Source organism: Drosophila sechellia, chromosome X, assembly GCF_004382195.2.
Source record: "Drosophila sechellia strain sech25 chromosome X, ASM438219v1, whole genome shotgun sequence".
Taxonomy (NCBI): domain Eukaryota; kingdom Metazoa; phylum Arthropoda; class Insecta; order Diptera; family Drosophilidae; genus Drosophila; species Drosophila sechellia.
In genome coordinates this window covers 18,461,488-18,476,177 of record NC_045954.1, presented here as the reverse complement: position 1 = coordinate 18,476,177, position 14,690 = coordinate 18,461,488, and the positions used below count along the sequence as shown (strand labels likewise).

The window sequence follows — 14,690 nt, the reverse complement described above, 5'->3', positions numbered from 1 at the left end:
TGCACTCAAAAAAAAAAAACATACAAGTTAGAGCACAGCCTATGACTACTCCCTATGCCTCCTGTTTCCTTAGAGCATTCAATATACCCCCCAAAATATCTTTTGTATTCAAGTTTTTGTGATGCAATTCGATTCCAAGAAACGAAACTACTGGCAAATTAGAGCTTTTCGAGATAACAAACTTAAATATAGAATTGACCAACCATGTCTTGCTAGCTGTTATTAAACCAATTAATGAATTTCTTGGAATGGTATATTGATTATTCTAAGAACGCAGAGTTACCCACCTAACCATCTCGGGTTCCATGAATAAATGCCTCGAATGCCTCGTTCGCAGCAAATCCAAATAGCCTAATACTAACATTGTTATATCACGTTCTGTGTGCACTTTTATCCAGCTACTTGCACCTCTGAGATCCGAAAATCCTTATCAAAAACCGAAAACGAAATAAATCGAACGAAGTTGAAGTTGAAGTAGAAGGCTTACACAAACGAGTGAACAATAAGCGCAGCAGCAGTAATCACCATTGAATTCATCACATAACACAGCAGCAGAGGCTTAATGACAGATTAAAAGCATAGCAACGTCTGTCTTTCGGGCGAAAGGACATGCACATAATTCACCGAAATCAATAATATAATCACAGCACTTACATAACTCACAAACAATATAATAATAATTGACAGCACAGACTTCACACGAAACACGTCCATTGAATCAAACACTGAGAACATTGCATGCAAAGGGCGACAGTAAGATTGATCTGTCGGTACCGGGACATGGTAACTGTATGAGATATAAGAACTACAAAGGAAATCGTATACCTGGTAATGAAACAATACAACTGCAGGAGCTATCGATACCTGACGGTTAATCAGGTTGCGTGTACAACAAACAGTACACGAGCACAACATGAAGGATCAAATGGAGAAAATAGAACTTATCAGCAATGCGCAATGACATACATATCCCTATTCCATATTCAAAATACCCCTAACCACAACGCAGAACCGCAATCGAAGCACCGATAACAGATAGCACTGAAATCCGATTAACGGTGAACAATAAGAGTACAAGAGAGCAACTTTTAACGGTACAAGTAACTTTACGCATAACGGTAATGGTAAGTGAGATGAAGCGAAGACGAAACGATAAGCGATATGCAGTGATCGATAGGCAGATAGTTAAGCGATAACCGATAGAGTATAAGGCAACGCTGCAGGGGAGTCAGGGAAATGGAATCAGATATCAGGAATCGGTGGACACAACATCTCATCCCATTTTACCTAAGCAACAAGGTCGACGGGATAGACCTCTTATAGCTAAAGATACAGATAAAAGATAAATACATATATATACACTCATAGATATATATATATATGTATATATTCTCATACATTTGCATACCATTTGTAATCGAAGAGGGGGACGAGAAGAAGGAGTACAAAACTCGGGGAGTTCGGAGGGCAGAGAATATACACATATTTTTCTACGTGCAGAGCAATTTAAGCGGGTCCCACTGAGGGAGTAATTCCCGGGATAAAGAAGTAAAGGAGAACTTGTTGATGCATTGCCAATATGGCAATGGAACCATGTAGCATACATGTCTACATACATACATATGTTGAGAGTTTTTTTTTTTTTTTTTTTTGGTGGCCATGCATGTTCATGCATGCACATCGAAGGAATACACAGACATATTGAATGTATTTATGAGGCAACCGTGGCAGATGCACAAATCGGTCTTTGTATATCGTGTAGCAAACAATCGGGCGAATCAGTGCAAAATACGATGCTCCATCGGTTGCCACAACCATTTCACAATAAATACATATGAACACAATGAAATCAGCACGACTACGTGCATATAAACACGTTACAATATACGAATATACATATTTATCTACGGTGAATAAGAAGTAAATGTCTACAGACTCAAGAGTTTTAATCAATGTAAACCACACAATAAATGTAATTTGTATGTACAATCGGAGCTTACTCGAGGCAAAAATCTGAAATCACAATTCGCAATTCGCAAAATCGCAAAATCTCAAATCACAACACAAACAGCAAATGCCAAACTAAATCGAGTCGAGCTGAATTGAATTGAATTGAATTGAAAATCGAATATAAATTAATGTTCGCGTTGAATATTTAATGTTAAACGTAAAATAATACGCAGGCAGCGGCAGCAGAAAAGCTGAAAAGTGCCAGTGGGGGAGGAAGTTTCCCATGAAGAAGTTTGAAAATCAATTAACGAAGAAATTCAAATTGGAAATTCGCAATTGCAGTATTGGCAAACAGAGACAGCCAAAGAGAAAGAGAAAGGGAGAGAGAGAGCGGGAGAGATAGAGTAGAGTAGGACAAACAAGCAAGCAAACAAACAAACCAACAAACAATCAGTCAATATTGCAATCAATCAAGTGTGCTTCTTTCTATATGCGGCATTTGGCTTTGTCAATTTGATCAAGAGGTGGCACTAATGCGGACGGGCAGATGGTGGTGCGGAGGTCAGGAGATTGTACTGCAGCAGTGTAGTGACGAAACTACTCAATATAACAAACACACAATACTCGTATATATTATCCATCTATCCAGAATTGTATCTCAATGTGCCCGACAAATGTGTTTTAGACTTCGATTTCCATGTGCGTGTCTCAAGGAGGTAACCTAAAGTTAACTTTCACTTTCAGTGTGTTATATAGTGCTTAAGAGCCGCAGATTTACCTAGATACTGATCTATATCTATACAAGCATATGCATATACAATACCTATAAATATATACATACCGTACATATATATATATTTCAACTATTTACAAGTGCGATCCTTCTTGGTCGCAGCTAACCAAAGTTGTCCACGTTTTGCTCATCATCCTAACTGTTGTTCTATATCGTTGCTATTACCGATCTACACTATGTAACAATAAATGTGTACAAAAAACGGGCGGGGGACTAGAAGGGCGAGGATCTGGGGAGGATCTGGGGAGGATCTGGGGAGGATCTGGATGGAACGCAGAGGCACCAGCTCCAGGCAGGTGCCGTGTAACACAGGCCAAAGAAACTCTCAAGTTCTATTTGTCCTATTTTTGATAGTTGTATATATACATATATATATATACTACATATATGTATGTACCGCATATACAATACGTGTAATACCATACATACACGAATACTAATATGGATGCAATTTTTTTCGATTGATTTAGCATTGAATGTGCATAGATTTATGACTACAAACATATGCGTATGTGTATGTGACCCTATCAAGATGATAATAATGCATCCGAGGAATACACCCCATGAATAATCAGTCGCGAAATCGCAAACTATTGAATTTCCCACAGATGGAACTTAATTCGCCACTGATTATTTTCACGGGATGTCATTGTCTTTGTTGTTGACTTTGTTGTTGATGTCGTGCAATTGTAATTACCGTTGTTCAATTGTTGTTAATGTTTATCCACATGTCTGTTTGTGTGTGTGTGTGTGTGTGTGTAAGACCTAAGACTACATACGAACAAGCGGTTACCACCGACTACAGTACTTTAGTAGTGTTAACTGGCAACTGGCGCCCAACGCAATTATTATATTCAATACCCGCAACTCTCTTGGTGTGCGGTATTCGGGATGATAGCGATACGGATACATATATGCAATGTGTGTGCACTTCGATTCGAGCGATCTATGATTTCGATGTTAGGCGGTACGTTTTATTTTTTTCGGGCTTTTTCTGGGTTCACAGCACCCAGGGGGGGAGGGGGAGGGGGAAAGTGGGCAAAACTACGCATAATCTAGGGAGTAACGAGGCAAGGGGGAGGAGCGATGGCGGATCAGCGGCAGAATGGCACGAAATACCTGACATGCATATATAGCTAAGATATATATCTGTGTAAATAACGAAAGGAGCGTTGGGAATACGTTTGTACATAATTATGCGTACGCTAGCAAGGGGAGATAGCGAGGCAAGTGGAGTTTTTTTTTGTAAAAGCCAAAATCCAAATGCAACCGAATGTAAAACAATCAATTGATGACACATAATGTAAAAGAAAACAAAAATAAAAAAAACAATACAGCTAATTAAATGGCGATTGAGGGAACGATAAATCGGTCGGTTATGCACATATGTACATCCATGTACATACATACATATTTATGTATGCGTGCTCTTTATAAGCCGGGACTTCAAAGAGAAGCCGAGGAAATGTGAGGACGTTGAAGAATGTGCACCAGGCGAGTGTACTTTACCACACATACAATACCCAATATACAGCTAAATATACACCCATATACATCTATATATACATATGGCATATATATATATATACTTATATATATATATATATATATATATATACGTAAATAAATAGTTTATGTGTACAGATTGCATGCGCTTTCATTTCGGTTGTATGGGTATGGGCTTGCCACAGGTTTCAGGCCATGATTGATGGACGCCTGCGGGGCATCGCGGCAAATCTGCCAAATGCACCCACCTGGCGAGCCACCAACTCAACACAATATCTATCCTCTAGTCCAACGATCCACCAAGACCCGCCCAGCGGCAGCCGGTCGGTCATAAATCAAACATCCATTTGGCCAATCCACCGCAGTTCTGTTTCGGTCGGCGCCTCGAAGTATGCAACGCAAATTCGGCTCGCTGGATGGATATCTACGTGGCCAGGTGCGCCAAGTGGCTATGAACGGAATGTGGGCGGAATAGGGCGAAGGACCAAGAAGGACCGGCAACAGGCATTAAATGTTAATGCGCTTTATGCAACGCTTGACTGGCCAAACAGCCAGCGGGGCTCACATCAGCTTCTGCTTCTGCTCGACAGCCAAGTGGACCGGCAATCCGGCACGATGGACCATTGAACAGCGAAATACCCTGCAAATGGTTGCAGCTGTTTTGGATGTCATTACATTTTAATTTCCAATTTCAAATTTTTTATAAAACCATTTTTGATTTTTAATTCAATTCTTAAATGTTGCTTCATTGATTTCCAATGGTAAGTATTTCAATTTGATTTAGTAAAGTTGCTGGCTAAGGAATCTTTGGCAAGTTAAAGACAAATGTAAATCCCTTTTGCAAGGCTGCCACATCGAAGGTATACACTCTCGGTGGGAGGTGGGCGTAATTTGGTGGCTAGTGGGTAATGGCTGTGAGCTGCAGAAGTCTACCAGTCAAGGTTGTCCTCATGTCAAGCGTGAAATTCGAAAGCTGCATACGTTGGCCCCAATGGCGGAGGGGCGGGGGCAGTCAGGATGAGGTATGCGGATGCAAAGCGGGCAACAAAGGCACCGCCACAACTGTTACCGCCCGATCAGCTATACAGCTTCCATTGTCATCGCATTGTTGCCATAGGTGACATGCAATAGATTATGCACAGGGGCGCATCCTCCCACTTGCCTAATTACCCATAGTGTGCATACCGAAAAGGTATTTCGAAGCATTCGTGCTGCCGATAAGGTGGTTTACTGGTTGTTGGTCTTTGGTCCTTGGCCTTCTGTCCATAATTGTGTTTTTTTTTTTTGCTAGCAAGGCTTATTGAAATAACTGTTTTGGTAAACGTAGCTTATTCACGAGCCACGCGCTTGTTAGTCGAGTTATAAACCAGGCAAGTAGCGCAGGCACACACCCTGTCACAGTCGCGTCCCGAGCGAGTTGGTACACTAGTTGGATTGAAGCGTGTAGATGGAGAAATCTATTCGTTGTAAAACAATAAATATATCATTTGCACAGAGCATGACCCTTGGCATGCCCTAAGTAACTAGAACTTTAGTACAATTAGAACCACGTGATGCATGGGAACTTCAAAAACAATGGAATGTGAGCGCAGAGCGAACTTTTTGGGATGCGATGCACATGCGCTTACATTAGTCTAATAATCTAATCTCTGCTGCGACCACCGTTGGCTTTTCGAATAGCTCCTCCAGCTGTCGATTCTGTACGATTTGGCTCAGTTTACTTTCATCATTCGACCTCGCCGGTTCTGTTGCGTCCGTTTATTTTTTTTAATTAACCCCTTACATGTGCGTTGCGTAGCTCAAAAGTGTACAGATCCAACGCAAGTTCGGGGATTTTTCGTGAATTTCTTGCGGCCCGTAATTAACGTGGGTTTACCTGGCCGCCCGCGGCAAAAGCATTAATAGCGTGACGCCCGTCAACACAGCTGTCCGCCATCAAAAAGGTGAGTAAACAATGCGAGTGGGACCGCTTCGAAGATCGCAGACGGTCACTGTACCTGTACACGGGTGTTAGACGAGGAGAGAGAGCCGCAAACATCGGAGCGAAAGAGAGAGGAGCGCGTTTGTGGGGGGCATTCTAGTTTAATTTAGCCAGCCGAACGTGATTCGGATTGCAGCTTGATTGCTTTCTTTGCATGCGATTTATATACAAATTGCGACATGTCCCTATAATTGTTTATGTACATTAACGTGGGGAAACATTATGGCGAAAAATATATTTTATTGATAAATATATTTAAATAGTGAATCAGAACTGAACAGAAATTTATACCCGTTTCTAGATCATCAAAATAGAAATGCACGTAAAATAGAAGTTCTCAAGGGTTTTTGAAATTATAAAGTATAAGTAGAACGTTACCTGTAAACTTTTAATTGTTTAAGATCGGTTGAAAATGAAGAATAGTTTGAAAAATAGGGATTTTATATTATTTTTTTTTTTAATATTTTTAATATTGAAAAATATTTTTAATACCTTGGATAGTAAACTTTCTACTAATTAAATAAAGTTAAATAGTTCTTAACTGCGCCATCCGACCGAAAGAAAGATGAACGCTATCCGGAATGCCCCTCAGATCAGTGGGCTTGTTGCCATGTCACTTTGAGCAAAGTACCACAAATAAATCAAGCCAACAGAAAAATGCCGGAGAAAAGGAAAGGGACAGAGACAGAAATGTGAAATGGCAGCATTTTGTGGCTAAATTCTTCAAGACCTTTCAGCTGATTCAGTGGTGACACTTTCTGGGACGCGACTGTTAGTAAAGACGCTAGAAAGCAGGCCGCGGAAATTTTTCCGTTTTTCGAGAGCTTTGGGTGAAAGCTTTCCATTCAAACGCTGCCTACTTTCAGGGTCAACTTTCAGGGTCCCAGTTCACTCGACGCTCGACCTTGAACTAATGATATCCCTATTTGTTTATTTTTGCAGCTAATCACCGCACCGAAATAAAACACGTCGCGTGACAAAACTGAGGTGAGTTCTAAGTTAAGTTGGTAGTTAAACTTAAGTTCCAACGCGGCGTATACTTAATATGACGTATACTTAATATGGCGTGCAAAACAAGGTAACAGGAACCTGGCTCAGGGAACCCCAGTGCGTCACAGCTCGCACCTCGATGACTTGTGGAAGATGGCCAGTGCCAAAAATAGACACTTCTCTCACCTGTCCGAGCCCCTTGTTTTCGTACCGCCTTTGCCTTTGAATTTGCCTTTGCCTTTGCTAGGCGGTAAGACTCTGCCCAAGTGCTTCCCACAGCGCTCCATTCATAATATAATGTGCTGGGCAAATAAGTGAGTGTGCGCCCCTCTCTCGGTTGGTAACGTGGTCGGAAACTCGGTCGCTCAGCCGGTCTGTGCCCATGCCTCCAAGATACGTGATCCGAGAGCTAGTCGACACTCCGATCCGGCCTGAATGGGAGGTGACGCGGCAATCCGGAAAGCTGGGTTGCTGGAAAGGGAGAGAGAGCCGGATCGGGGCAGCTTCTAAACACAAACGCAAATACGGAGCAACGTCGCTCGGTGATTTACCCATCCAGCTATAGCCATATGTATGATCAAGTCGGCCAGAGTGTCTGTGGTCAGTTCGGCCCACTCCCAGATGACAGACAGGTGACGGCCATCGAATTGGGGTATTTCCTCATGGCGATTCTAGATTCTACATTCACGTCACCGACCGTTTTATTCGGTCAAGGGTAGCCGATGGCAACTGGGATTGGGTGCCATCGAGGACTTAGTTTTAAACGCCCTGATTCACTTACATCTTAACTGAGGTGCGGTCTTTCCACCAGAGTATTTCCATACACCATTTATGTGGAAGTTAGCACAGGGGGAATTCTATTTGAATAGAGTAAATTAAATTCCATTCCAAGCGATAAAACATTAAGTATTTAAGTCGATGCGCACAGAACAAGAAAGATCAGTAACGGCGAATTCTGGATTATAATAAAACCAATGCAAATCGAATGGTAATATCCCAATAATCCAATGATTAACCTTGGTATTTCACACACATCAACCACATTGAGTGTGGCACATTAGAACAGCAGAAGGGAGATGGCAGAAATGATCCCTCAGAGGATGCAACCTCCTTTTATATATGATTTTCCGGTACTTAAGATAATATTAAATATTCAGTTTCAATGCCATACAATCTGAAAAAGCCTGCATAGATCTAGAAACTGATTGATATATTGGTCATATCCGAGTTGCATCCGTATCCGTTTAATGTTAACATAGCCTGGTAACTTTGACGGTCTCGTGTGCATTAGATGCATGCTGTTACTGATGTGTGCAATCTTGTTGGTATATTTGCTATATTTAAATATGTGGCTGGCTGCGGCGATAAGTCTGAGCTATATTTCCGTCGCTGTAAGTGGGGAATGTTTGCAGCTTTTTACTACGCTGAGTACTGAGCACTGTCGTACGTCACTCTGGAAGAGCTCATCAATGGAATGGTCATTTCTAAAAAGGGAATGGCAAACAGGAACGAGCGATAGATAGCGGATCTCCCTCAAACCGGATGACGTTGCAGGTTTAGCGAGTTCAGGCCGAGATTAGTGCGTGGCCAGAGTTAGCACCTCCTCGAGTGCGATAATTAACGGTCAACAATGCCTGGTTGGGCGCAAAAAAAAAAAAAGAAAATAAAGAGGAGGAGGAAATCCATACACATCGAATCAGAAGGAGAAGGCACCCACCCACCTACCCACCTACCCACCGCCCAACAAATGCAATTCTGGACTGGCAGCGGGCAAACAGCATTGGAAAACCCTTGGAACTCGAATTCCGGAAATGCTGCAATTATGGATCTGCCCAAAGCAATTGGGTAAAAACAAAATTCGAAAAATTTGCCCAACTTATGAAATACTACGCAGAGAACTCGACAAGGGAATACGACTCCCAGGAGCTTTGTGGCCAATGTGGGTCCAACTGCGTGCGTCTTTATGAGTAACTGCCCTGTCGAAGTGTGTGTGTGTGTCATGTTGTGCTAGGTTATGAGTTAGTGCACTCAGTGCACTGTGCACTGGCCATAGAAGAGACAGACACACTGTCTGCCGGCTGCCGGTGTCTCTTATACCCAGTGCTCGATCGCTTGGCCAAGTCCAGCGGCCAGCGGCCAAGTGGCTGTTTCCAGTCAGTTGCATGCAAAACGCGCACGTGCCAAGCAATCGATCGGAAATGCCTACGGAACGACGCGTCATTTGCCAGGCAAGTGGCACCCGCATCATAAATCGCCAGTTAGCTAAAGTAAATACAGTAAATCGAGTATCTGAAGAATCCGAAGTGACGCCGTCGCCGCCACAGCAGCTAAGAGACACGAGATATTCGCAAATTTATCAAAGTAAACGCGTTTCCACTTTGGCTAATACCTGACTCTTTGAGCCCGATGGGCTTTGGGACCAAAGTTGAATTTACATATAGCCATTACAATTTCCGGAAAGCTCAGTATTCAGGCATCAGGCTTATCAAATTTCGTACAAGAACAGCGAAATTCCCATTTAAAAATGTGTTTGGTGTCAAAATATTGCTTTGAGCTTTTTGCTTTGAGTGTTACTCTGTTAGCTTGAACACTGGGATTTGAATATATATATATATATATATATATATATATGCCAAACAAATTCCAAGAATCAATCAAATAAGTATTAATCAGCTAACAAACAGAGCAATTGGCATGTGTCGGCCAAACAGTGACTAAAAGCCACTCACAGACAAAACTAAACTAAAATGTTTGCAGTCGTCGTCCTCCGGGCAGGCAATTTGAAATAAGGATTCTCATGTGGCGATTCTAAGTTCAGCCCAAAGCCAGTTGGCAACCAAGAAGCCCGATTACTTGGTGTAGGGTGCAAGAATGCAATGTGACATCCGTTTTGGGCCATGAAGCGTGTGTGCATAAATTACGTCGGCTGGCAATTCACTTGCCGCAAGACAGGAAGAAAACAAAACGTCATGTGCAGCGCTGCAACATCGGCATGAACTACTGACCAGGGAGTAGCTAATCCCCGGCTGAGTCAGGAAGCCCATCCAAGCCAAGCCAAGCCAAGCCACCCACTCACCCCCACCTCCGATAATCGAGAAAACGAAAATTCGAACTCCCTTTGCGAACCGTTGTTTTTTTTCATTATCGTCATCGACCATCGGCCGCTGATGCTGCCGTTGCTGCTTGCTGTTGTTTTTGTTCACTTGTCGCTACAACGAGCACAAAAAGTGTGAGTACCCGCCGCCCGCGTGCGCGTGTGTGTGTGTGTGTGCGTAAAAAAAGTAAGCTCGGCCACGCGCTGCGCCGCTCGTGCGGCTTCGGCTACTGATATCGCCGGATGGCGGTCCGGTTTGTATTTAAATCGCCGGCGTGTGCCCCAACTCCTCATTAACCGTAAGGTCTCGCAGAGCCCACACGCCAGCCCCAGCTCTCCAGCTATCCAGCTCTTTAGCGCGCTTTCAATCTGTATCTTGGCCAAATATCGAAAACCAATAAAAGATACTCTCTGAACCGCGAGTGCCTAACATCACAAATCAAATCAAAATATGACCGCCAACAGCAGTGCCAGTGAATCCTTTGAGATCCGATCCTGTGAGCGACTACAGCAGCAGCAGGAGCAGAAGGCTCCGGCGGCGACAGAAACGTCCTGCCAGCAGCAATCCAACATCATCGGTCGCATTTGTAAGTCTCGCGCCTCTGAATCATGTCGCTCTATCTATCTTTGTATCTATAACTGTGTCATCGCTGGGCAAACAGGAAAGTGTGCATCAAATGATAGGGATCTTGGGCATTAAAGCTTCCAATTATCATTATCTTATTGTCCAAACATGGCCCATGCATCAGGATTAGGGAGACCTATTGAACTTATTTGTATGAATCCTATTTACTGACCATCTTCCATCTTCTCGCATTGCAGCTACCTCCAAGTGCTGGCTCCTGGGCATCCTGCTGCTTCTCACAGTCGCCACCAGTTGGCCAACGGGGATAACCGCCGCACCGCGTCGCGCTCGAGGATTGAGCCTGATACTGCCGCACCGCAATCACCCACGACCACACCACCACCACCAGCACACCAGGTCAATAAAAACGAAGATTGTGCCCCTGTTCACCAATCAGACTGAAGGCAGGGAGCAGTGCACGGACCTGAAAATGACTCCCAACATCGAACACCTGCAAGTGGCGCACGAGGTGGCCAAGAATACGCGGGAGGCGGTCGTCTGTCTGACCAAAGAATGGGTAAGTTAGCTAGAACGATGGTCATGCGGCAGCAGAGGCACTAAGTTTCCCATTTTCCATTCAAAAACAGCTGAGGAATCAGAGCCACAGCCTGTCCCAAGACGTTCACGCCTACTCGCTGCATTCCCTGGCACTGAAGCATCCGCTCCAGTCGGAGGTCGAGGAAGTCAAGTTCCAGAACGAGCTGGGTGACTTCGTGTACAGTGGCAAGGTGACGACGCTGGAGGAGGAGATGCCGGCCATTATCGAGTCACTACTGGTCCTGGAGCATCTGTACGAGACCATAGAGTTCGACCACAAGTCCTGGAACTGCTTCTTCAACAACTTCCTGCACTTCTTCCATCACAACATGCACGAGGCTCTCAAGGTCGCCGGCCTCAACGATGCCTGCAATCCGAGGAACACCGAGTACAATGCCGATCACATATGGCCGACGCTCGGCGCCGCCGTGGAGACCATCAAGGTACTGACCATCATCGAGCACAAGTACGAGCAGCTGATCAAGCTCTACCAGTAATCCGCTGGACAGAGTTGGACGCTCCACAGGAGCGGTAAAAGCCATACCAAAAATAATCACCTCCGATGACCCACTGCAATCTCAAGCTAATAGGCTATGCCCGCGAGTATCCAGATCCGTATTCGTCTACTAGACACCCTCATTTGCCTTAGACCCTATTATTTATTATAACTTATTAAACCCCCATTGACCCCATACGTATTTATATCGCCTTCGCATCCTATTTATATACATACTCGTACATACTCACTGAACACATTCACCGCATCGCAGGCTCGATAACTTATGAAAACTATGACTTAAGTGTATTTTTTTATATTTATATATTTACAATATTACAATGACTATTAATAAATTATACCGATAGGCGCATACGCAAAGTGCTTTTCTTTTCTGGTGGACCAGTATCAGTTCCAGCTTATCGAAATATTTCATCATTCCGATGCAAATCTAGTTACATCGAATTGGCGGCTTACTCAACGGTGGGAATTCTGACAACCTTTCGAAGGTCTACAACATCGATTAAAAAAGCATGGCTCATACTTCTAAGATGTTTCCATGAATTGGAACAAGTGGAAATGGAACAAATCAAAGGTAGAGTTCAAAGTGCAATTTGCACTCTCAAATGGCAAAGGGTTGTGCTCAGAAAATTAATTAATTCTTTGCATAGTTAGCATCACTATCACTTAATATATTAGGTTTTTTGATTTTTCACTTTTTTTTGAGGGAATCGCGGGTTTATGACCTCCAATGCTTGAAGTTGGCAACCGAATTACCACTCCCCCAAATCGGAAATACTGGGGAAATATGCGCGAGATTCCGTTTTCGGCCCGACTAGTCACCTGCCCTGACCCACCCCATCGTCGTTTATAGCTCGTGCCCGGGGCACGTTCCGATAGATAGATATATAGATACATAGATAGATGTGTGTATATCGGTTCGAGGTTTTCCACAGCGCGGCTGTTAAGAAAACCCCAAGTACCGTACCGTCCGTCGCCTGGCTGTGACTCATGGACCATTAGGCAAAAAAGTCGGGCAATCGTCGTGTGATCTCTGCCTGTGACAAAGCGGTTTGTACACGGTAAGAAAGTGTGATATCTCCTCGGTGGCGGCTTATCGGAAATGTTTTATGATTATTCCTATCTGTAGTGGTAGTTCCTGCATGGTAGTTCTGCTTCCTGCATAAAAGAATCGAAAAGCTGCATAGTAGGGGGAAGGGAGAATTTTCCCCAAGAAAAAGGGTTCTATCATTTCTTCCTTTAAGTGCATGCGTACGTATATATATCGTTTGGGGTATTGTGTTGCCTTCGAGGGGGCACCAAAGGACCAATTTTACCGTTGCCACTTGACTGGCTTCCCGATTCTTTGGGGGTAATCGGATCGGATGGTCAGGAGCGATCAAAGATGGTGGTGCGTGGGATGGGGACTCATATTCGGATTCAGCTAGGGATTGGGTTGGGGCTGCGCAGAGCCGTTCGCGTGGCAATGGCGTCAGTCGCCTCGAAAACCGATAGCTGTAAGATGCCGCCGCAGCGAATTGAGTCAGCGGCAGAGGCCGCCGCAGCAGCAGCATTTGCTCTGCTGCAGCGAGCTGAGGTTATGAATGAAAATCCAAGTCCACACAATGTTCCGCTCGACAACCTGTTCTTCATCTTCCTCTTCTCGTCGCTGGCCGCACTCTCTCCCTCTCTGTCTCTCGCCCTCGCCCTCTCCCTCTCTCTCACTCGTTCTCTGTGGAGAGCGGCAACCTGTTGCGCTCTGCTCTTCCACTCGAATCGGCGCTCTCCGCGCCGCTCGCTTGGAGCTTCTTGGCGGCTCGCCGATTGGCCAGAGCGCTTCGGAACCGCTCGTCTTCGGAGTGACGCTCAGGGGGCAGCGGACCAATCAGCGGCGGGCCACTGGCACACACTCACAGGTTCACCGATGGGCCTACGTGCCATCGCCCACGCACACAACTCCAGCAAATCAATTAACAAACGGTACATTTTCCTGTGAGCATATGATGGGCGTAAAAGGATTAGATGACATGTGTAATATGTACGACTGCAGAGGAGCTTATTGGACCAACATCTGACTCTTTCAAGTGTAAAAAGGAAAGTATGGTAATGATGAAATGAAAAATGAAAAATGAAAAATGTTGCAAATTGTACATTCTTGCAACTGCACTATAAAACATGTTTAATTTGTACGTATTCGGAATACAGGTAATATAGATAGATATATTTAACGGTAGTGTAAGACACATTTACTTAATAAATTGAATATTAAATAGGTGATAATGCACAAATAATTTATTGACAATTTAAATACGCCACACGTTAAACAAAATTGGAATATGAGAAAAATGTTTGTATAATTCAAAGAGAATGCCAACTTTTATTAGATTTTTCTCTAAATTCTAAGCTGGCCAGTTCATATACGTAAGATATATTTATTTATAGGTGGATAGAAAAATGTAAGCTTAAATACAAACAAATTTGCAATTCCTATACTGAACAACTAACCAATGATTAAGGCATAACGATGAACCAATTCGAGGCGATAATCAACATCAAAGAGTTAAAGCCGACTGAATGCTGAATACTCAATAAATGCCTAAGGTGCCGGATGAAATCCATGGCGAATCCGAATTGCAACGGCAATTGAGGATCGGATAAGCGGCGGAAAATAGACAGGCAAGCAAACAAACAAACAAGATATAAACGGACAAGCAAATC

At 43.7% G+C, this 14,690-nt stretch overlaps 2 protein-coding genes across 3 annotated transcripts in view; both read left to right on the top strand.

The window, feature by feature from the left end:
- LOC6614849 (pneumococcal serine-rich repeat protein) overlaps positions 1-4,386 on the top strand; it is a 33,802-nt gene extending 29,416 nt beyond the window's left edge. Inside the window, exon 6 of the mRNA XM_002039231.2 lies at positions 399-4,386. The gene's annotated coding sequence lies outside the window, so the exon portion shown is untranslated. The remainder of the gene's footprint in view (positions 1-398) is intronic.
- A 1,522-nt stretch (positions 4,387-5,908) lies between these two features.
- On the top strand, positions 5,909-12,347 carry LOC6614848. Of its 2 annotated transcripts, none has more exons than XR_004362575.1 (3): positions 5,909-6,192; positions 7,173-7,217; positions 11,137-11,224. XR_004362575.1 is itself a non-coding variant. In XM_032725920.1 (3 exons), the coding sequence occupies exons 1-3, from the start codon at positions 10,766-10,768 to the stop codon at positions 11,971-11,973; spliced, it is 903 nt and encodes a 300-aa protein (XP_032581811.1). In that variant the 5' UTR covers positions 10,501-10,765; the 3' UTR covers positions 11,974-12,347. The 2 variants fall into 2 exon arrangements, 1 of the variants encoding a protein (XP_032581811.1); XM_032725920.1 differs by lacking the exons at positions 5,909-6,192; positions 7,173-7,217 and adding exons at positions 10,501-10,901; positions 11,527-12,347 and having other exon boundaries at positions 11,137-11,456.
- The last annotated feature ends 2,343 nt before the right edge of the window (positions 12,348-14,690 follow it).